The 24,413-nt window shown below is 49.4% G+C and overlaps 1 protein-coding gene across 1 annotated transcript in view; it reads right to left on the bottom strand.

Moving 5' to 3' along the window:
• Positions 1–24,413, bottom strand: part of RANBP10 (RAN binding protein 10) — a 57,388-nt gene that overhangs the window by 10,201 nt on the left and 22,774 nt on the right. Inside the window, exons 4-6 of the mRNA XM_020885093.2 lie at positions 7,506–7,673; positions 2,208–2,230; positions 280–464 (exon numbers count right to left, since the gene is read on the bottom strand). Coding sequence (XP_020740752.1) covers positions 280–464; positions 2,208–2,230; positions 7,506–7,673 — 376 coding nt within the window. The remainder of the gene's footprint in view (positions 1–279; positions 465–2,207; positions 2,231–7,505; positions 7,674–24,413) is intronic.

Here is a 24,413-nt window from a genome sequence, read left to right as displayed (position 1 = left end):
CAAGATGAGCTGGGGAAGGGAAACAGCCTGCCAGTGATATTACATCCAGGGCCCTCTGATCCAGTGGAGGGGCACAGGCTCAACCAGGAGCAGCTCTGGAGAAGTAAACTAAGAGAGGGGCAGGAGAGCAGCAGGCAGAGTCATCCTGGGAGTGCTTTCCAGAAGGAACGCTACGCATTAGAGTTCACAAGAGCAGCTTGCAGCAGTTCAGGGGTCTATGGGAGAGTGAGGCCCCTGGGAGGGGGCAGGGCAGGGAAAGGGTGGGGGCGGGGGACTCACTTCTGCAGCACCGCCTGCCACTCGCCAAGCCGGGCACTGATGGGGAAGCAGTGGACAGTGCCCTGGACCTTGGCACGCCACTCCCGCATGTAGTCCTCAATGTCAAACAGGAAGGGCTGTTGCCCAAAGTTGGCGTCCACAATCTCCCCGGGTGTCTGTAGGCCTACGGTGGGGTAGAGGTTGGCCTGAGGAGGAGAATGAAATGTCAGTTGGGCCTTGAGGGCAAGGGGGGGCAGCAGGGCCTCACCTCATCTCACCTGCACAGAGCAGGGAGGCGCTGGCTCCTGCAGGCCACTGCTTCGGCTCTGAGAGAACTGCAACATGGCTTGGGGGGGGGGGGGCAAGGCTAAGCCAAGTGCTGCCCAACTCCCGAGCAGAGAAACTACTCCCTAGAGTTAGAGGGGAGAAAGCAAAAGAAAAGCCAGGCTCAAGGCGGAGTCTCCTTCCCCGCATTAGAGGCTGTAGTATCCCCAAAGCCCAAGGCCCCCATTTGGGACTCGGCCAGGGCACACAGAGGCAGGCCGGGTCCCACCACAATGCAGGCGTGCCTGTGAGAAGCTGCTGTAGGGGTGGGTGATGGCTCCTCTCAGAGCGATCAGGACCACAAAAAAAGGGGTTCTGACGGGGCAGGAAGGGATGCGGGGAGACAGGAAAAGAGGGGAGGAAGGGGAGAGTAGGGCCAAGGGCGTTAAGTGGTTTGGACCCCCTGACACTGGAAAAGGGTAAAGAAAAGCCCTTCCTGTCTGAGGCTCAGAGGAGGATCTTCTGGCCAGTGACGTCTGGGCATGTCCTCTGGGTGTGGGGCTCCCCGCTTCCCTAGCCCCTGCCTGGACCAACTTCTACCAGGTCACTCCCTCACATGGCTCCCATGCTACAGTCCAATGTCTCGGCAGCTTCCTCCCCATTGTCCCCGGGCTCCCAGTCTTCTCTTCCACCTTCCATCCTCAGGCCCCGTATCATTCCTATCATGTGCTGTTACCGCACTCTGGGCTCAGCCTTCCCAGCACTTGGCAGAGAGTGCTGTCACACCCACATCTGAGTTTTTCGTGTTACATCTCCACCACTAGACTCTTCCCCTCTCAGGGTCAGAATTCTCCTGTGTCTGTGTGCTTCACCTAGGACCACAGCCCACCCTTTGGGGACTCCAGGCAGGAGGGAAGGATTTTGATACACAGACAGAGGTGCTGTAGTCTGAGCTTGAGGAGGGCCCTCAGATCATGAGGGCATTTCCTATTCCTAGAGCGTCACAGGGGTGCCCAGGATCCCTAAGTAGGCCCCAGGGCCAGCAAACCCTTCCTCCTTCCAGAACCAGCCAGGGCACATAGCCAGGCCAGACTCCCACCATTCTGGGTGGAGGCCCTGCATGTGACGAGGCCCAGGATGACTCATAACCGAGAAGGAGTGGGGTGCAGGAGGTGGGGGAGCCCTGAACTAAATCAGCAGGAAAACTGACCCTTTACCCCATAAAGCTCAAGTCTCTGGCTCAGGGCTACCCTGCATGGTAGCAGGCTCAGTCCACAAGGGTGCTGGATTTCCTCAGGGATCTCAGATGGGGATGCACACGGACCCAGCTCCCTAACACTTCAGAACAATTTTCTATACTCTGCCCGTGAGTCCACTGGGTATAACCCACACAGAACTGATTCAGACCAACTGAGCCATGGAGCTACCTCATTGCTGCCTACACCATGCCCCACCCGCTGGCTGCCTCTGGAAATGCCACAAGTCATGGTCACCTACTAAGAGCTGTGGAGGAAGGCCAGGCCTTGCTGCTGGAGAGAGAAGGCTGGCAGGGCCCCTTACTGATACTTTCAAGCGGATGGCGCAGCACACACCGCTGGGAGGGGAGACGGCAGGACCCCGCTGTGCCTGCACTATGCCTGTCAGCCCCCAGGGGCCAGAGCAGACGACCCCACAGCAGTACTTACCGGGAGGTCTGTGAAGGCTATACCTGCGGAGGGAAAGGAACAGTCATCAGGCCACATGGTGGATTCCCACACCTCTGCGGGCCCCCAGAGGGCCTGTCACAATGGCTGGGGGAGGGGCTGGTCACATCTCCCCTATGGTGGAGGGCCAGCACAAGCCAGGGCCTGGTAGGTTTACATCCTGGCCAGAAGTGAAGTCTGATATTTGGGTATTTGTCCACAGCATTTCTGTCCTCTGGGGGAAAATCTGCTAGGAAGGACCAACACCCAAATGAGCGATACTGAGGCCTCTCCAGGCCTGATCACACTCTCTTGATCCAACACATATTTAAATGGCAACCCACTCCAGTATTCTTGCCTGGAAAATCCCATGGACAGAGAAGCCTGGTAGGCTACACTCTCCATGGGGTCCATGGAGTTGGACATGACTAAGCGACTTCCCTTTCACTTTCACTCTGTATGCCAGGCTCTTTTCTACCCATTACCTCATCTGATCCGTAGACCAACTATGGTGCTAACTAAGGGAGTGCTTAGTTAGGTGTTAACATCTGGTGCTTAACCAACTAAAGGAGCAGGCTTTCTTATCCCCATTTTACAGATGTGGAAAGCCAGCCTCAGCAGTTAAGTGATTTGCCAGCAGTCATAAAACCAGCAGAAACTAGTCATTCGTACCAACACTGACAGAGAAGTGGCGACAGAGAGGGTGGCAGCTGCCCATCTTCAGCCCCTACTTGCCCAGGGTCCCCAGAGATTCTGGGCTGACAAAGCCCAGTTTAATACTGGCCTGTGTACCCTCTGAGCCTTCCTGCCAAGAAAAGAGACTGTGTTTCTAGGGACCACAGTCTGGAACAGGAAGTGAGGGTAGAGGGAAGCAAGACCTAAAACATATCAGCAGGCCTGAGCAGGAGAGGGGCCTCAGTATATAAACCAGAGCATTCATGTTTTGCAGGTTGAGAAGTGACTCAAAGCCAAAGGAGACTCTCCCGAGGACTCACAGTCTTCCTATTTTTTAAGATAAATTCTTATTACATCCTCTAGAAGTTCCTAAGCTTTTGGCTTGAGAGATTTTCAAACCACTGACTACTTAGAGGTCCCTGTCTTCTCCCTCAACTCCACGCAGAGAAGAAACTGAAATCCATCAGGACAAAAGAACAGGGTCTGAAGACAGGCCTCCCAGGAAACCTCAGGCCAGAATCCTGTCAGCTAGCCAGCACATCCCATGTGCTTCCTCTGTGCTGGGCACTTGTTTCACCTCTTACAAGGAAGCATTTAATATTCAGAACAGGCCTGGAAGGTGTATACTGTCTCTGACACTGGTTTACATATGAAAAAACCAAGGCACAGAGAAATGTTTACATTCTTTATTGGGCCATTTTGCTCCTCAGTGAAAGAAGTTCATAAACCCATGACCTGCCCGCCTGTGGCCACTTCCAACCCCACGTGCATAGTCAGCGGTCACAGAACCAGCAGGATGGACTCTGGAAGCCCCTCAATGTCCACCCACTCCACCCACCAGGTCTGCATGGGAGCTGCCCCTATGGATCTCCATGTGGCCGGGCTACTGCTGCTGGGCTCCCAGGCTTGTGGAGAGGCCCACAGAACTTTGGAAGAAGGGGGAGTCCAGGCTCTATCAATTACCTGCTGTGTGACCTTTGACAAGCCACCAAATCTTTCTGAGCCTACCTGACAAAAGAGGGTAATGATACACCCAACACCCCAAGAAGAAAGGAGAAACAGATTCTGCGTGAAAGCTGCCTTGTAAACTGTGAGGTCCAGGTAGAGCTGGCTGGACTTGCACCACAGGGCAAGGAACCTGCCAAGCTCATGCCCAGGGGATGACCTACCCAGCTCACCTAGCTCTTTCTCACAGTGGCACTTGAGAAGGCATCCAGGAGGATGTGGAGAGAGGCTACTCCACCCCCTATTGCACTGGACAAGGGCGACACTGCTTCCCACAGTCCTGCAGGTCTCCAGGAGTCTCCACAAAGCCACTGTGATAGCAAGATATGAGATGGCCCACGAGAAGATCTGAGAAGTCCGGGCAAAGATCCAGGATGCAAATAGGACATACAAACCTGCTGATGAGAAGTACCCTGAGCCAAACACCCAGAGCTCAGGGATCACTGAGGCCGAGGATGTAGAGAACCTGCATAAAAACTACTCTAGGAGCTTTCCTGGTGATCCGTTGGTTAAGAGTCCATACTTCCACTGCAGGGGGTCTGAGTCTGATCCCTAACCAGGGAACTAAGATCCCAAGGTTTGCAGGAAAAAAAAAAAATTACTCTGGAAGCACAGGGACCACTTGTGGGTGAGACATCAGTCTCCATTCACTCAGAACATTCATTTGTCCTCCCGTCAAGTATTTGCTGAGACCTCGCAGGAGCCAGGCCCTGCGTGAGGCACTAGGAAACCAGCTGTAAGCCTGGCCCTAAGAGTGCTGCCAACTCCAGCAAGAGAGATGGTGTACAACTAGCAATGACATAGATAGCTGACCAGTGACACACAGGGCGAGTGCTGTGACAGAGGACGAGGGAGCAAATAAAAGGAGCAGGGCAGCTGGAGGCAAGAATTGTCACTCTGTTTCTCTAAAAGGAAAAAGGTTCTGAGGTGAGAGAGCAGTCACTGGCTCAATGATCCTGTGTGAAGCACATCACATTGACACACTGGCTTGTGAGAAGAAAACAAGGTCATTAGAAGAGTCACCAAGTGGTCTATCACTCAGAGTTCATTGACCCTTCCTTTAAATTTTGTGATCTAGAAGATGCAGAGGATAGGTCAGATTCATTTTTTAGTATAGTCTCAGCAGTATCCTTGTGGGCAAGATAGAAAAACGTGAGCTTCAGAATAACATACTGAAGTGCTTCTTAAATGGCTGGTGTCTACCTGGACAAGCTGTAGGCTGAAGGGCTCAAATCCAGCCTTGTCCTCTTCCAATATTTTTATCAGTATCTTGTTGAAAACACACAGAAACATGCTTACCCAAATTTAGGATAACACATGGTTAAAGATTGTTAACATGTAGCTGTTAACATATAGTTGTGGTGTTGGAGAAGACTCTTAAGAGTCCCCTGGACTGCAAGGAGATCCAACCAGTCAATCCTAAAGGAAATCAGTACTGAATATTCACTGGAAGAACAGATGCTGAAGCTGAAACTCCAATACTCTGGCCACCTGATGCAAAGAACTGATTCATTGGAAAAGACCCTGATCCTGGGCAAGATAAAAGGCAGGAGGAGAAGGGGACGACAGAGAATGAGATGGTTGGATGGCATCACTGACTCAGTGGACAAGAGTTTGAGTAAGCTCTGGGAGTTGGGGATGGACACAGAAGCCTGGTGTGCTGCAGTTCATGGGGTCGCAAAGAGTCGGACATGACTGAGTGACTGAGCTGAACTGAACAGCTGAAGAGGATACCAAATATTGGAGACAGGATGAGCAAGACCAAAGCAGATCTTGACAGACTAAGAAAACTGACAATACAGACCTAAAGGAGGTTTAACTGCAAGAAGTGTAAGGTCTAGCATGGGGTCTATATAAACATGTACTATGGAGATAAGTTTTTAAAAGCAGTGATAGGGTCTGGCTGACACTGAGGTGGCCATGAGCTCTTTAGGGATCTAGACTGACAAAGGGTTGAGGGCCCAGAGGAGGGAGGCGCAGGTGCAGACAGAACAGTAAGTATGTCCCAAATCTCGTGTCCCACAGCAGGTGCCATGCTCTGAGAAAAGTGAGGACAAGCTGAAGAGAAGTAAGGAGGGCAGGTGTTCAGAGCAGAGAGGCAGGACTGGGCCTGGCCCAGAGGGGCAAGTGAAGCAGGACTTGGGCAAGGACTGAGAGCCCGTAACAGTGGCCCCTGGACTCTGACAGCAGAAGAGTCAAGAAGCAAGAAATGGCTGGAGTCCAAGAACAGAGTGGGGAATGAGGCCTTGCTGTGGAGCAGCGAGTTCCTTCCAGGCTGGATACCAGCACTTGTGGCTAGGTGGCCATGGGTCAGGGGAGGGTTTCCCGGACGTGCGGCTGGGTCAGCTCTGCGGCACCTGGGCTATGCTCCTGGCTGCCCACTCCGGGCCATGGCATCTGACTGCCCTGCTGAGGAATGCTGGCTCCTGATCACCTGCCACAAGTAGACCTGATTTCCACGCAGGTCCCCTGATTTTGCCCGGGCTTGGAGAAGCCACATAAGGGATGTGGGGAGTGGCAGCCACCTTCTGACTGCCTCTGAAACTAGGGGAAGTGAGCCTCCTATGAGTTGGGTTCAAAATCAAATGCCCAACTCCCCTTTGTGGCAAAGCCTCTGGTCAACCTGGCTGGTATGGTTCTGCCGGATTAGAGACCTCTGCAAACTCAGGCAGGCCTGCTCAGCAATTAGGTACCACCTCACGGCCACTCTGGCTGTGGGTTCTGCTCCCTCAAGGGCCAAACAGTACCCACCCCTGACAGGGCAAGGTGTCAGAACAGCCGGAATTCCCCTCTCTCTGAAGTTCTATCCTAAGTTTCTCTGTGTGTACAGGACTGCTCTGCAAGAGATCCTCCACCTGCCTGCTGCTGCCCCTGGGTTTCTGACTGGTTGATGGCATCACTAATCCAGCTACTTTCCCAGGTTCCCATCTCGCCAGTGTGCCCCACCTGTCACCAATCCATGCTGCGCCACCCCGAGGCCTCTGCAGGCCTGTTCTCCGTTGTCTGCACCCATCACCACGGCTGGGTCTCAGGCCATCTGCCTCCTCCTCGGCCCTTACTCCAGTCAGTTTGTCCTTCTAAGTTTAACCAAAGGGACCTTTTCAACATAATTCTGTCCAAGCTGCTGTCTGTTAACCACAAAAAGCCCAGAAGAGACCTGGCCCCATCTGACTCCAGCTTGTCTGTTTACCTCCTGTACTAGAGCAGCCCTCACTGTGGCTCCATAGCAACCAGAGCCCGACAGAAGGGCCAGCCAAAGTCTGGGCCCAGGCAACTGGCACAGAAATCACTTCCACTGTCCAGTATGTACTAGAGCCCCTCAAACTGCTTATCAACCCTAAACCCTGCTCCAGTGAGTGTCACACAGGCCAGGAGCATGACCATGACATTACTCTCCCTCAGCACTGACCCAGGCTCAATAAATATTGTTGAATGGATGGATTAGCAAAGGGAGAACCCCTATACACTCTTCTCCCCTTTCAAGGCTCTGATGCTTAGAAGAGGCTGCAGTTCCCCAGAGCTCAGCAGAGTATATACGGCATGGCTCTGGCTTCAAAACCTGGCTTCATCAACCAAAGTGGCTCCACAGGGCAGACCCTCCCAGGTCCCCTATGTACCCACCAAGGCTGTGGCCATTCTTGGTGTAGAAGCAAGTGCCGTTGATGAGGTTGACGCAGCACCCAATCACATCTCCTGTAGTGAATGTGGGACCATAGGGCTGGCCAGTCCCCGAGGAGCAGAAGGAATGCCCATCATCACCATGGTAACCATAGGAATGTTTATCCCAACCTGTGGAGGAAAAGAGAGCAAGAGCTTAGGCGAGGTACTTGAGAGAACAAGACAAAGAAGCCCACTCAGTCTGAGCTCCAGCTTCCAGCACCTCACCAGCACACCTGGCCTCTCAGAGCTGGCTGTAGGCAGGGTCTGGCTGTGTTAAAAGATCAGTGAGTTCAGCAAGTCACTGCCCTGAGGAGCTGAGGCAACTGTGCCAAAGAAAGCCCAAGCTGGGGTTAACAGGAACCAAAAACATGCGTGCCCTGGAAGGGACTTACCAGAGGGCCATGAAACAAGGAGATGACTAGGGGAAGCCTCATGAAGGAGAAAGGGCTTGAATTGAACTCTGAGGTATATCATGGTTGCTTTTTTAACGCTTTTTCAAACTGAAGTATTATTTACATGTAGTAAGATTCTTCCTTTTTAACTGACAGTTCAACAAGCTTTAACAAATATTACCACCACCACTATCAAGATATAGAACATTTCCATCAATCCAAAAAGTTTTCCCTCATGCCTCTCTGCAGCCGAGTCCATTTCACTCACCCCTAAGCCTTTGGCAACACTGATCTGATTTGTTCCTGTGGTTTTGCCTTTTCCAGAACGTCATATAAATGGAATCACAAGGCTTCCCTGGTGGCTCAGGGGTAAAGAATCTGCCTGCCAATGCAGGAGACACGGGTTCAAACCCTGGTCCAGGAAGATCCCACACACCATGGAGCAACTAAGCCCAACAGCAAGACAACTGTTGAGCCAGCAGGCCACAGCTCGAGCGCTGCAACCACTGAAGCAGTGAGCCCTAGAGCCCGTGCTCCGCAACAAGGGAAGCCACTGAAATGAGAAGCCCGTGCACCAGAACTAGAGTAGCCCCGCCTGCCACAACTAGAGAAAAACCTGTACAGCAACGAAGACCCAGGACAGTCAAAAAAATAAAAAAATGGAATCACAGAATATGGAGTTTATTGTGTCTAGCTTCTTTCACTTAGCATAATGCCTTTGAAATTCATCCACATTGTTAGGTGTACCTGTATTTTGTTTCTTTTTATTGCTGAGTAGAACTCCATTGTATGGACATACCACAGTTTGTCAATTTACTGGTTGATGGCATACAGTTGTTTCTAATTTTGGGCTAATATGAATAAAGCCCTAGACATTTGTATACAGGTTTCTGTACAGACATATGCTTTCATTTCTCTTAACACTTAGATGAGGGACTGCTGGGTCACAAGATAAGTATGTGTTTTACTTGATAACAAACTGTCAAACTGTTTTCCGAAGTGGCTGTACTGTGCCGCATTCCTAGCAGCAATGTCTGAGTTTCACAATCTCACCAGCACTTGGTACTGTCAGTTGTTTTTCATTTCTTCTTTTTCTCTTAAGACATTTTAATAGATACGCAGTGGCTGTAATTTGTATTTCCCCCATGTCCAAGGACCTTAAGCATCTTTTCATATATGCTTTACATTCAGTTTATTAGAAAATTATTGAACTATCAATTCAAATCTCTCTTTTTTTGTTTAATTTATATGGAACCATTTGAAGTCACTCAGTCGTGTCCAACTCTTTGTGACCCCATGGACTGTAACCTACCAGACTCATCTGTCCACGGGATTTTACAGGAAAGAATACTGAAGTGGTTTGCCATTTCTTTCTCCAGTAAATCTTTAAAAAAAAAACTGGTTTGTAAATCTTACTGAGTTGTAAGAGTTCTAGATATATTTTGGATACAAAATGTGTTTTGCAAATATTTTCTTCCAGTCTGTGATTTGTCTCTTTCATTTTCTTAACAGTATCTTTCCAAGGCCTGTTGGCATTTTTAAAATCATTTGTAAAATTTGAATATAGCTGATTTCCTGCTGGGATTCTGACTGGGATTGTACTGGATCTATAGATCAACTGGAGAGAATGGGCAGTGTAATAATATTGATTATTCAAATCCATGAACATGGTATACTTTTCCATTTATTCAGGTCTTTAGTTTCTCTCAGCAGTGTTTCGTCAAATTTATCACTAACTATTTCACTTTTGATGTTATTATGTTATTTAAAAATTTTAATTTCTAATTGTTTCTTATATCAAAATATAATTAATTTGGGGGGTGGGAGGGAGGATGGGGTCAAGGTTTCTTTCTGGAGTGATAAAATTGTCCTAAAATTAGAGTATGATACCAGTTGCACAACTGTGCAAACATGCTAAAAAACCACTAAACTGTACATTTTATTTCTTTTTTGGCTGCACCATGCAGCATGCAGGATCTTCAGTAACCAGGGATCAAATCCATGTTCCCTACACTCCATGTGTGGCGCTTTAACCACTGGACTGCCAGGGAAGTCTTGAACTACCTACTTTAAAAAAGACTAGACTTTGTGGGATGGAAAATTTTTCTCAATAAAGCTATTAAACACACAAATGTATTTGATTTTTTATTTATTCATCTGGTATCCTGCATTTTTGTCAAACTCACCAATCAGTTCTGGTGGCTTTTGTAAAGACTGCAGTGCCCGCTGAAAAAAGGTTCCTAAACAAGAAACCCCACTTCCCACATACAAAGAACATATGTGTAATCCAGAGAAAGCATCAGAAGCACCAGACTTGAGGCCATAGGCCGAGTTCTCAGCATGGAGTCTCCCAAGACAGGCTATTCTGCTTCAGTGGCTGAAGCTACTAGAAACCCAAACTTCTGCTCCAGGGGCCTTTTGCCAGGGACAGTGGTGGGGCTCTCTCAATGCTGTCTGACCAGCACAGCCTTCCCTAAAGCTAAGCCCACTGCTTACCACCTCCTGAGGCCATTGGCTGTTGGGGGAAGACTTTCCAGCAAAACCACTGTCCATTCTAGCTCTCTGCAAAGAATCCTTGTAGGGGGGCTAGCTTGCTGTTTCTATCACTCCTCTCAGAACTACGCCCACAGTTGCTGACTGATGCCCACTAAGTTCTCTCTTTTGCCAGTGCATGAAGGATTGCCAATGCGTGCCCTCTGAAGATTTCTATAACATTCTTTGGTCCACCCCTAGTATACTGCCCACATTCTTTATCAGTCCTGGTTCCTGTTGAGCCTCTCTGGTCACCAATCACTGTTTCTGGGGCTGTCCCTGTCTCACTCACCACTTCCTAAGCCTCCCTTCAACCCCTGCCATCAGGAATCTGAGAGATGAGAGATGACACAGGTGTGTGCATACACAGGATGTGTATTTGTGTGTAGTGACTAGTTCCAGTACACTTCTTTCTCACACAAGGATGATCCTGTTTGACAGATCTTTTATGCAGATTCTATAGTCCAGAAAATAGAAGACACAAGCTGGGAGGTTTTCTTTTGTTTCTTTATTTAGTCTTCTCCAACTGAAGCAGTGGGTACTCTTTAAAAATGAATACAAATGCAGCCATTTGATTTACTGAAGTTAGTGAAATCATCAGCAGAACTGTTTCCAACTTAGTCAGTGACTCAAGGATATTTGTGAGCTATTTCTGTCTCAGTGTATGGGAGCTCAATAGTGATCGCCAAAACAACAGATGTTTATATTTTCAAAGACCTAAAATAAAAATTTGAGTATTTTGAATACTTTTCTTCAAAGATAAACTATGTAATTATTTTGACAAACCTACCATAGAATTTTTGGATTTTTAACTCAAGCTACTCAAGCTATAAATATGGATTTTAAGTTTTTAAAAACTAAAGAGCTCAAATAAAAACCCAAAATATCTATTTAGAGTCAGTTCAGGATTCACCATCATCTCAGTTTGACTGAAAAATAAATACATTTTCCTGTTTTGCTTTTCTGCTTTTCTTCAACCCTCAAATGAATTTTTATTAGTTATACAGATTTGCCCAGAGGAAGAAAATTCATACTTAATGTGAAGTGAAAGTTGCTCAGTCGTGTCCAAATCTTTGAGACCCCATGGACTATACAGTCCATGGAATTCTCCAGGGCAGAATGCTAGAGTGGGTAGCCATTCCCTTCTCCAGGAGCACACTGAATAAGGCCTCCCAAAGATGTCTAGGTCCTAATCTCCAGAATCTGTAAAATATGCTACTTTGCATGGCAATAAAGATTTTGCAGAAGTAATTAAGTCAAGGCTCTTGAAATGGGGAGATGATCCTGGATTATCTGGGATGGGGAGAGTACAGTAATGCAGTTATAAGGATACATGTAAGAGAGAGGCAGGGGCGTCAAGTCAGAAAAGGTGATGTGATGGTGGAAGCAGAGAGAGAGAACAGAAGACGCTATTATACTGCTGGCCTTGAAGATGGAGGCCAGAGGCCAGCAGCCAAGGTATGCAGGTGGACTCCAGAATCTAGAAAAGGCAAGGAAACGGATCCTCCCCAACGGCCTCCACAAAGACTACCACCCTGCTGACACCTTGATTTCAGGACTTCTGTCCTCTAGAACTGTAAAAGGATTATTTTAACCCACTACTATTGTAACATCAACAACAGGAAACAAATACAGTCTGCTATGGCTTGCCTGGAAAATCCCATGGACAGAGAAGCATGGTAGGCTCCCACAGTCCGTGGGGTCGCAAAGAGTCGGACATGACTGAGCGACTTCACTCACTCACTCACAGCTACAGAAGAAGCTTCTGAGCGTCTGGAATGATCAGTGCAGAGAAGCAACACCTCAGCTACTTGTCTCCTGCTCTGCAAAGCACTACGAAGTTAAAAGCTTTTCAAAGAAGATCACAGAGCTGTAATGTATCTTCAATAGAAGCTATCATTTCACAGCCAATATTTTTTCCAAACACCATTAAGAGCTTGCGTGTGTGTGTGTGTGTGTGTGTGTGTGTGTGTGTGTGTCTGTGTGTGTGTAAGATGTGTATGAATGCATGTGAAAGGGTTTTTAACTTGGGTTAAAAATAGAATGTGAGTATATGGCTCATTTAGTAACAGTAGCTGCAGCAGCAGCAGTTTGGTTTAAGACCACTGTGCTACTTTTCCATCTTCTGGAAAGAACAGGCATCATCCAACTGTTATCACTTAGTTAACAAAGGCCTGCCCCATGGAGTTGACAAATGAGGGTGGTGGGTGGTGTGAAAGGGGCAGAGAAGATGTAACATCTAAGTAAATCAGTGAGCAAACAAGAAAACAGCTGGTAGAGAAAACATGCTCTGAAAAAAAACTGAGCCAGATGATGAGCTGGAAGTGGGAGTGGGGATGAGGACTGACCCCTGAGCAGAGGTCAGCTTGACGAGAGTATCAGACGGAAGAACGTTTGAGATAAGAGGAATGAGTTCAGCATGTCTGAGAAACAGAAAGGCAGCCAGCGGGGCTGGAGCTGAGTGAGACTGAGGAAAGACTGGGAGTGGAGGCGACAGGATTTGCTGAACGTGGGCGCTGACGGCATGAGGGAAACTGAAGACGACGCCCAGGTTTCTGTACTGGGCAAATGGGTGGATGGTGGTACCACTTACTAAGAGATGGGGAAGATGGGACAGAAGGAAGAGATCTTCAGGACACGTTAAATTTGACACGTCTTATTAGACATCAAAGCAGCTGGGTGGCAAGACAAGGCAGGTGAGATGACTGTGGCTCATCCCAGATGTGGCACAAGGTCGCCATGGGGAACACTCACTAAACAAACAATGGCGTGGACAGGAACCTTAAATGAAGTCACTGGAGGATTTTCCTATGTGCTATCCTCATACAGTGGCTTTCTGTTTTTCCTTTGGGAGAAAAATCCAGGCTAGTCAAGGACTAGGAAGGGCAGAACAAACACAAGAGAAAGGTACCAGAAGCCCAAAATAGACGAGGACATGTTAAAGGGCACAAAGTTACTCTAAATGGATTCAGTCACCCCGCCCTCAATGAACCTTCTCCCCAGGGCTTGAAAAGTTGTGCAGCAGACAGAAGGGCTCCCCAGGAGGCGCTAGTGGTAAAGAGCCTGCCTGCCAATGCAGGAGACGTAAAAGACACGGGTTCGATCCCTGGGTCGGGACTGCACACACACAGACACAGATACACATACAGACACACACACACACACGACAGAAGCTGGTACTACAAGGCCATTCTTGAGGTACTGGGCAGACAGAAGAAAAACTGTAAGGCCAAGGTTCAAATGCTGTTGCATGTTCTGCAGTGACTCTGGTTTTTGTTGTCAGCCTCAGGCTAAGGTCCTAAGGAGAGGAGATCTGGCCTCTGTTAGAAAGAGACACTGCAGTCCTGGATGCCAGGGTAGTTCGTGTGGCCTGAAGGGCCTCTGCGGTCTACTCCCGCACACAGCACTGTCCCTTCTCAGGTGGCAGACCCTGGGCCATCACTCACCTTCTCAGACCTTGGTTCCCTTCTCTACAAAATCAGGGGGAGCAATTAGACATCATTGTCAAAGGGCCCTAGGTATCTACTTATAAGAACACTCCAAGAGTCCAAACCAATCAGTAAGTACGGTAATCCCCATCTGAGGGCTGAGGAAACCGAGGCACTGAGAGGCTCCACGAAGGCCTGTGGTCTTGTAGATTACATTCTCAGAGGCTTGCATCTCCTAGCTTCCTTTTTTTTGGGGGGGGGCGGCGGCTGTATGATGCAGCACGTGGGACCTTTAGTTCCCCAACTGGGAATGGAACCCACGCACCCCCCTCAGTGGAAGCATGGAGTCTTAGCCACCCACTGAACTGCTAGGGAGGTCCTCTGGTCTCCTATTTTCTGAGGGACTTTCAAGTAGGCTCCAAGCAGGTACCCATGAGAGTGAAGGTGAAGCCTCTTCCTTCCTGGGGTGGTCCCCGATCCAATCACAGGGAAGAGGAAGATGCTCTGAAGACCAGACTGGGCTCCATCAGCACAAACTGCAGGGAACCCCAGCTTCTGAAGCCTAGGCTCAGCCACCTGACCAGCACTACTCCCTGGGTTCCGTCAACATTTAAGAAGGGACTGGGCGCCAGCGGACTGGGACCACGCCGCTGGCACCCAGCCCCCAAGGCTGTGGGAACAAACAGCAGGATAGGGGGACAAGGAGTGCCAGGATATGTCTGCTAGCCCCCTTCACTGGGGGATAGCACTCCTTTTCTCAAGAGGTAGCTCCCCTCTTGTGCCAACCCTAGGGCACCAGTGGGGAATGCTAATCCTAGGGAGCCTCCTCCCTGACCCAAGCTGGACCAGTAAGAGATCTTGCAATTTCTGTACAAGGGAGCTGGGAGGAGAGTGGGCTTCAAAGCCCTGTGCTGCCATTGTTTCAACCTCATGTAGAGAGCCAGTTTGACAGACTAAAGCTAATAAACAGCAAGCAGACAAAAGACAGGGAGAGAACCCGAAAGACTAAATCCCAGGTGGCATTTGAGTCCCCAAGACTTTGCGCCTCTCTCTGCCCTTGAGGGCTGGCTGACCCAGCTGGTGAGAGATTGGGTTCTCATCTCTTTGGAAACAACCAAAGTTCTCTGACTAAAGGGGCCACATCCAAGCATCTTTATGTTGCCTAACATGTGGCCCACAGTAGGTGCTCAAGAAATATCTGTTGAAATGGAAAGGGAAACGGGTCAAGGGCTGGCAGGACACCTCAAGTACAAGACCCAGGGGTCAGACCATGCTGACGGATACACCACCCAGGAGCCACCCTGGGCTCTACTGAGACTTTGGTTATTGTGACTTTTCTTTTTAAGAAAAGCAAAGTAAACAGAGCAATCTGCCTGCATCATACCCCCATTTGTATAGACTAATGGTGAAGCCACATCCGGAACCCCCAAAGAGGCTGCAGACCTGGCTCATCCCCTAGGAAAGTCCTGTAACTTTTCTGGGTTTCAGCTTCCTCACCTCTGAAGTAGGGCAGCTGATGTAAGTGTCCCTGCCAGCTCTGGAAGAATCCATAGTTCTTAGTCCTCGTTCCCATTAGGAGGGTCTAGCAACCATGGTCTTTCCACGACCTCTGCCTAGGTGAGTCTCCCCTGCAGCCCTATCAACCTCAGCTCCAGGACAGACTTCCTCCCACCCCCCATTCCTGCCCTGGAGCCAAAGTCAGCCACTTGCAAAGTGTGGACCCTGGCAGTCACCCCTCCCTGGGTGGGCCTGGTGTGAGGCTGGGATGATGAGATCAGGAATGAGGGTTATCACACTTGCCATAAGGCCAGAGTCAGCTGTCTCAGAGGAGAGTAGGCTGTGAGGGCCAGAAGAGAATGAGGGGGCTCAGCTGCCCTTCAGGAAGACAGCTCCAGGGGCTTGGGGACAACGGATGCTGGTGCTGCACAATAGGGACAGCACTGTGACAGTGAGCGCCACCCAACTAACCATTCTTCCCTCTCCAAAGAGAACAAACTCTGTCCCTCCCACAGAGAATGGATGGGTCGCCAGGCTGGCGCCCACACAGAAAAACCTATCCCTGCCACGTCAGACACCTACCAGATGCCAGTGATGCAAGGAGAAGCCACACCACATTCAGGCCAGAAGGCAGGAGGCCCCAAGCGTCCCATTCTGATGTTCTGGCACCACCCACTTCCCCCTCCATCATCACCCAAGGGGAACTCCCAACCACAGAGGTACGGGGGTGGCTGAGGACAACGCTCATCATCTCGGCACTCCCAGAACACCATCCCTGGTTACAGTGACCTCGAGGTGGCGACTCCCTCTAGGGGTGCCAGGAACTCCAGCACGACTGCTCCAAGAGCCCCTCCGCCTGCCACTCCCATCTGCCAGGGACACATTGAGGGCTCAATCCCAGAGGAACTAGGAAGGGAGGGGACGCCTACTGCCACGTGGAGAGATTTCCACATCATCACCACATTAGCACCGAAGCCAGGAGCGGGGCTGGTGTTGTGCCTGCCTACTAGGCTCTAGTCCTGGCCCACAGCTGACCAACACAGAGACTCCAGCCCAGGCCTCATAAACCAGCCTGAGCGCTGGCCCCTAGGGCACCAAATCAGCCCTCTCTCCCCAACAAACAGATCCTGATCATCACTGGACTTTGAGATCAGGAAGACTTGGGTCTGAATCCCAATTCTGTCACGTCTTAGTCCCCCGAGTTCCCTTGGCTGAATTCTTTCAGGGCTGACAATGGACATGGAAAACCAGCCAGCCTCCCTCCCTGGCAAGCTTCCCTGCCCCCTCTCTCTCTACCACCAGCTCCCTGGTCAAGCCTGGGCACTTCACACTTCCTCTTCCTCCTGTCTTAAGGGAGTGAGCAGGAATGGAGCCAGCTTTCCCAACTCACAGCCCACCAAGGGCAGCACCAGGCCGGCTCCACCCTTACTGGTCCCCGGCTTCCTGGGGCAGTCACCTGGCCCTCAGAGCACTTGGCCATGCTACTCGTGGGGTTGGCTACAGAGGGAAGGCACTGGGCTGGCTTGGCCAGGGTGCTTCCAAAACCTGGGGTTGCTGTGGGGAGAGCGCGAATGTCTTAGGAGATCCCCTGGCAGGGCTGCTTCTCAAGCATGGTCACTCACTCAGGGTCAGCCCTCGCAGGAAATCCATCAGATAATTGTTCTTCCGATAACCTGAAATATCTTAAAAAACCTGATGGGACCTGCAGCCTGGAGCAGGTCGACAACAGATAATGGGAAAGCGAAAGAGATTTTCTCATTCAGCAAACTTTCTGTGAGGGCAGCATCAGAGAAACCTCATCACAGTGCTAACAAGACTGTTACCCCAAGCTCTAGGAACCTTAACACCAAGAACAGGACCAACACAAGCCTCAGGTGATGCCTCTGACAGCTCCAGACTGAAGGGGCCGGGGGGGCCCTGGAGGGTCTTGTCTTTATGGCAGCTCAACACGAAGACCAAGGCAAAGAGGGCAGGAGGAAAAGCTGTCTCTGCAGACAGCTGTGACACTAGGAGTCTGTCCTCGTAGGGGCACCCAGGCCCTACACTGAGGTAGATCCAGGTGTCAGCTGAAGCCCTGGGCAGGCTGAGGGACTATGCAGCCAGCACCTGCATGTGAACGGGCCTTCCATGGGTCGTACCTACCCTCAGAAACAGATACCCAATCACCAGCAGAAGCGCAGGGACAGCCAGGATGGGTGGGTCTGGCCAGGACATGGCTCAAGTGGCATGGGGCACATTTGGCAGGGCTACCTGCCCACACCTCAGGCTCCCAAAGGACAAGCCAGGTCTCTTATCCATGCTGAATCAGGCTAAGGAAAGGGGTGACACGCTCCCCCTAACCCTGGCCTTGGTATCTCTCCTCTGGGGTTGGGTTTGGCTTGCCCTTCTTGCCACTGAACTTCCAAACATCTGGGCAAAGTCACTGGACAGATGACCCCTGGTAAGGTAAGCGCCTGTGACGTCCTGCACCTGCCAGATCCTGAGAAGTGGGCATGGGTAAAACCCTTCCCCAAAGAAGGCCCAGTGTGATACTGTACTATTTCCAGGAGCCCTACATCCAGACTCCTTCAACCCAGCACTAAGGAGGAGGCAACAAGAGGTTGAGCAGTAACTGGTCCCACTCAGCTCTTCCCTCATGTGGTCCCAGTCTCTGGCCAGGACAGACGACACTTGATAATCTCTGTTTTCAGAGACTGAAAAACTCAGGTTTCAGAACTGGCTCTTCTGCTGTCGATGAAACCTTTTATCTCAAAGGACTTAACTTGCCCTGAAAAACACAAACTTCAATCCAGAATTTTCACTTCTGTGCTACAGAGAGGTGGCAGCTAGTACCTGGAAGAAGAACAGGACACTGCAGACTAGAAATCCCCAGGCCCAGGAATAACTTACTTGTTACCTGAGTTGAGGGAAGAGAGGCCCATACAAAAGGACCATGGGCTTAACTGGCCACGGGGCCAAGGGTGTTGCCGGCTCAGGCAGGGGCTGCAGGGAAGCAGGGAGCTCTGACACAAAACGAGCGCCACAGGAGGGACTGAGGAAGGCCCTGTGGTACCACCACCATTCACTCCAGTGAACCACCAGGAGTTCAGACCACCCTCTGCCTGGACCGCCCAGGGGAAGCTGTTGCCAGAGCGCCAAGGTCCCTAGGTTTCTCTCCTTCCACTCCCACCGGGGTCATTTCCCAAGGATATCTCAGAGACAGAACAGAATGAGAAAGGCAGCATGGGGACGAGACTCACCAAGCGCCCAAACCCCAACCTATCTTCCCACAGCCCTGGTCCTGGGAGCTGCTCCAGTGGCTTCGGGGCCCCTCCTGGCTGTCCTCCTTCCCCAGGCCAGGCTGCCTTGAGGAACCCAGAGGCATGAACACAGGGCCAGCACCCGCCAGCTTCTTCGCTTCACCAGCTTCAAGGGATACTCGCTGGGGAGGCTTGCATGGCACCTACCATCAAGCCCGGGTACTTGAGGCCTGTTCCCAGGGGCTGGCATTAGGAGGGGTTTTCCAGATGCCCAGGGGCACCCTGATGATTCAACGCACCCAGCGGGAGGGAAGTATGACTTCCCCACGAAAGGGACTGAGCAGCCCCAGGGAAGACCCCTGGGAAGCAATGCAGATCCTGGGGTGAAAGATCATCACAAGACAGGTAGTTATCAATGGTGAATACGAAGGGGGCTCATGAGCTGTGGGGAACAAGGAACTCAGCCCATGTGGAGTGGGACGGAAGAAGCCCCCCATGTGGTGGGTACGGACAAACAGCATTTGCAGACTACTGGAAACCCTCCTACATGCCACCTGCACAAAGCCACCTGCTATTGGTACCTGCTCTGAGCAGACACCTTATTCTGTGTATCTTCAGGAGCACAGAGAGGAAGGATGTCCAGCACTCTGTTATTTATTGCTGCGCCCTAGCACCTGCCCTCAGGAACCTGACAGGGACCCTCACTGGTCTGTCCTGATCTCTGCTATCTGCTGCCACTTTCCCATGGCACACGCAGATATGAAATATCAGCTGTGTGCAGAAGGTGTCCCGCCCAGGAGAAGCAGGGACACAAACACTCCCAAGGGTGTGCTCCTGATAGCCCACTCTGACTAAGGAATGGGCGTAGTAAGGTCAGCTCCAGGGAGAGGAAAAGATGCTCACTGGAACCTGAGGATCATGTGGAGCGAGCAGACAGTTCCTCCGCCACCCCCCCACTACGCCCTCTCCTCTCACCCCCACCAAGTGCTGGCTGCCAGGTGCCATCTGCTTCAGGAGATAGGCCCCCATCCCCAACTCCCAGCTGTGGTTCTTCCAGTTGCTTCTCTTGCAACAGTTCAAGGAAAGGATGCCCCAGTGGGCCTGGGCTCTCTTTTGAGGGGTTGTAGTGATGAAGGTAATAGATGCTACCCCAAGAGAACATCTGCCTCCTCCACAGAAATGGAAAGGAGGAAATAATTAGCTGTCCAGCTCTGCTGCAGATGAGGCTGCTTAGTAACACAGCCTAGTCTCCCCGGCCCTGTCTGAGGTACCAGACACAGAAGGAAGATCTGTCCTAGCCTCGCCCCCTTCAAAGCACCTGAGCCTGGGAGGAGTCCAAATCCCCTCTACCCACGCCCCTGACTTTCTTCCTGCTTCGCCAACCCAGGAATCCCAGCCCATGCACTCCACTGCCAGCTCAACAACGGAAGGGTGGGGCTGCAGGTACACTCACCTGCCCACAGATCATCCTGACTGGCTTCAAAACCATTTAGCCAAGGGTTCTGAGTCTTATTTTGGCCACACCTGTTCCTTGGTTCACATTTAAGGAGGCCAAAAACACCTTATAAAAGGTAAATATCAAAACTTCGACATCTTCCAACAGAAACCTTTGACCATACAAGCTACAGCATGCCCATATGATCCTGGGGAAAGACTGAACACAAGGCCTCATTTGAGAGGCGCTCTCTGTTACCACCTGCTGCCAAGGACAAATGAGACCCCCAGGGAGGCTACCGTCTACCCCTGACAGCCTTAGAGGCAGACATGTCCTCCCCGAGCTAGTGCAGGAAAACCTGTAAGAAAACACTGAAAACATCAACATCCCGACTTTGGTTGCTATCCATCTGCATTGTCTATAATTCAACTCCAGCTAATTCACTAAACATGTCTACTTAAATAAGGAAAACACAGCACTGAAGAGAAAATGTCGTTTAGAGTACACCTAACTCCACTCTGATGCACAAACACCCATTAAAGACTTTTAAATGGGGCTTCCCTTGTCGCTCAGCTGGTAAAGAATCTGCCTGCAATGCGGGAGACCTGGGTTAAATCCCTGGGTTGGGAAGATCTGCTAGAGAAGGGAAAGGCTACCCACTCCAGTATTCTGGCCTGGAGAATTCCATGGACTGTATAGTCCATGGGGTCACAAAGAGTCAGATATGACTGAACAATTTTCACTTTCAGGACCAGATTCAGACAACAAAGGCCCAAACCAAAAAAAAAAAAAAATTTTTAATGTATAGGTACTTTCTTCCTCAGACAGGAAAAAACTTTATCAGTAACAATAAGCTAACACTTGTGAATCCCCTTTTCCTGTATCCAGCACTATTCTAAGCACTTTAAGCACTCAATCCCCATAACCATCCCATATATGAGTTAAGTACTAGTATCACGTCCAATTTACATATGAGGAAACTGAGACCCAGAGCAGTTAGGTGACTTGCTCCAGGAAACACAGCTGCCAGGATGCAAATATAGCATGACTCCAGAGTCATGTTCTCAGCCATTGAGCTACACTGCTCCAGAAGCCAACCACAACCCAAGGGTTGGCTCCCTCACACTAGCAAAAGTGAGCCAGCAGCTGGTTCAACCATACTGAGCCCCAACACACAGGGGTAGCCAGTCAACCCCCAGGCACAATCAGCGCCACGACAGGGCGGTGCAGGGAGGCTGAGCTCCAAATGAAGGCTTCTAGCCCAAGACAGGCTGCAGGCCAGGGGGCCCTGACTCAACGCTGGTTCCAGAATCACACTTGGCTTACTGCAGCCAGTGCACTGAGGCAAAGCCCAGGGAGATGCAGGATGCAAATAGGGCTGAAGGGATCGGGCAAGACTGCACGAGGGCTCACAAGCAAGGAGGACACCTCCAGGGCAAGAAGGACATCTGCCAAGGGGCAGAGCAGGAAATGTCTGCAGGGTGTTTGGGGTCCCACACAGACCTACTGGTGTGCAGCGTGTGTGGAGGGTAAAGGTGGCAGAAAAAGGTTAGCAGGGCCCACAACACCTGTGTCTAATGGACAGGGAGGGGGTCAGAGGTCCAAAGCAGGCAAGGGGCAGAGTGTATAAGGGAAACAGAACAGAGGCCCAAAGAAGAGAGATTAATCAGGAGGCCATGAAAATAGCCCAGTGGAGAAGCTATAGAGGCTGGAGGCACAGTGGAGGAGGAATACAGAGGCAGGCCAGATTAAAGAGATGCTTAAGAGTAGTAGAACCACAGGCTGAGGGAAAAGGAGGGAGGATCCCACTTAGGGGCCAGGGTGGACAGTGACTGTCAACAGAGACTGGGAACACAAGAGGATCTGGGTGTTGCAGGAAGATGAACCTCACTCTGGTGCAAGCAGATTCACTGTCTACTGGACCTTAAGCAAAATGCTGAGGTTTCTGGAAGTGCAATCTGCTCAGAGTGGAGAAAGGAGTGAGTTGTACACTCTTGCCTGGAGGGCCCTTCAGCTACCCCTTTATTAAACTTTCAGGACCTGGCAAAGCACCATCAACCATTCAGGAGCCACAGAGAGTCTGCTGGGTCCCTCAAGGAAGGAGAACACTGCCTCCATTGTCTCCATACCCATGTCATCCAGCTATTCAAAGTTCTAATCAAGAATAAGACCCATATGGGAAGGCCCTGGAAATCCAGTGGTTAGAACCTGTGGTTAGTGCTTTCACTGCAATGGCCTGGGTTTGATCCCTGGTCTGGAAACAGAGATCCCACATGCCACGTAGTCCAGACAAAAGAAAAGAATGAAAGAGACTCCCATGGTGGTCTAATGGCTGAGACTCCACGCTACCAATGCAGGGGGCCTGGTTCAATCCCTGGTCAGGGAACTAGATCCCACATGCCTCAACTAAGATTTCACAGGCTGCAACTAAAGATCCCACATGCTGCAAGTCAAGACCTGGGGCAGCCAGACAAAAGAAAAGACTAATATGTGCATGTGTGCACACATACACACACACAGGAATACTACTCAGCCATAAAAAAGAACAAAATAATGCCATTTGTAGCAACATGGACTGATCTAGAGATCATCATACTAAGTGCAGTCAGAAAGACAAATATTGTATGACATGACCTAAATGTGGAATCTAAAATATGATACAAATGAGTTTATTTACAAAACAGAAACAGATTCACAGACATAAAGAACAAACCTTCAGTTACCAAAAGGGAAAGGAGGGATAAGGGAAGGGATAAATTAGGACTTTGGGACTAGCAAATACAAACTACTACATATAAAATAAACACAGTCCTACTGTATAGCACAGGGATTTATATTTATTATCTTATAATAAATCATAATAAGAAAGAATATGAAAAAAGGAAAAAAAGACAACCTAAAGAATAGAGGGAAAAAATCAGCAAATCATGTAACTGACAAGAAACTTATATCCTGAACATATAAAGAGCAATTACAACTCAATAATAAAAAGATTAATAACCCAACTTAAAAACAGTCAAGTCATATAGTGTGGCAAAAAAAAAAAAAGCAAAAGATATTTAATAGACATTTCTCCAAGGAAGATAGACAAATGGTCAAAAAGCACATGAAAAGAGGCTTGATATCATTAGTCAGGGAAATGAAACAAAAACCACAATGAGATACCACTTCATACCCACTGCTGCTGCTGTTTGTAAGTGCTCAGTTGTGTCTGACTCTTTGCAACTCCATGGACTGTAGCCCGCCAGGCTCCTCCATCCATGTAATTTTCTATGCAAGAATACTGGAGTGGGTTGCCATTTCCTACTCCAGGGGATCTTCCCGGCTTAGGGATCAATCCCAGGTTTCTTGCATCTCCTGCATTGGTAGGCATTCTTTACCACTAGCATCACCTGGGAAGCCTCATATCCAATAGGGTGGCTATAATCAAAAAGTCAGATAATGACAAGTGTTGGCAAAGATATGGAGAAATCAACCCTTATACACAGGTAGTGGGAATGTAAATGGGGCAGCCACCATGGAAATTAGTCTGGTAGTTCCTCAAATGACTAAACAGTGTTACCACATGACCCAGCATTTCTACGCCTACGTATAGTCAAAAGAAATAAAAACATGTCTGCGCAACAGCTTGTATACAAATGTTTATAAAAGCAACAATTATAACAGCCAAAATATGGAAATGACCCAAATGACCATCAACAGATGCATGGATAAGCAAAATGTGATATATCCATACAGCAGAGTATTATTCTGCCGGAGGAAGGAATGAAGCTCTGATACATACTACAGTGCAGATGAACCTCGAAAACATTATGCTAACTGAAAGAAGGCAGTCACAAAAGGCCACATATTATGTGATTCCATTGATATGAAATCTCCAGAACAGGAAAAGTTCATGGAGACAGAAAGTAGATCAGTGGTTTCCAGAGGCCAGAAAGAGGGAAAATCCAGGAGTGACTATTAATGGGTATGGAGTTTTTATTTGGGATGCTGAAAATAACCTGGAATTAAATAGTAGTGATGGTAGCACAACTTTGTAACTATACTAAAACCATGGAATTGTATACTTCAAAGGAGTGAATTTTATTGGATGTTAATTATACCTCAATTTAAAACTACATAGGAAAATGAGATTGATAAGTGACTTTTCTTTTTTAATAATTAACAAAATGGATTCAATTAATCTAAAGATCAGTCATGAAGGTGTTTTTAGGTTCTGATAATATTAATCACAGTCATTTTCCTATAAACTAAGAGAACCAGATGGGCAAAGCAGAATATATTAAAAGCAATGCCACAGGAAACAAGCTATTACTTGAACCAGCTAACAAGAAAGGAAGAGGACA

This window comes from Odocoileus virginianus, chromosome 20 (genome assembly GCF_023699985.2).
Source record: "Odocoileus virginianus isolate 20LAN1187 ecotype Illinois chromosome 20, Ovbor_1.2, whole genome shotgun sequence".
Lineage (NCBI taxonomy): Eukaryota > Metazoa > Chordata > Mammalia > Artiodactyla > Cervidae > Odocoileus > Odocoileus virginianus.
Note: the sequence above shows the minus strand (reverse complement) of the source record. Positions and strands in the feature narration are given on the sequence as shown.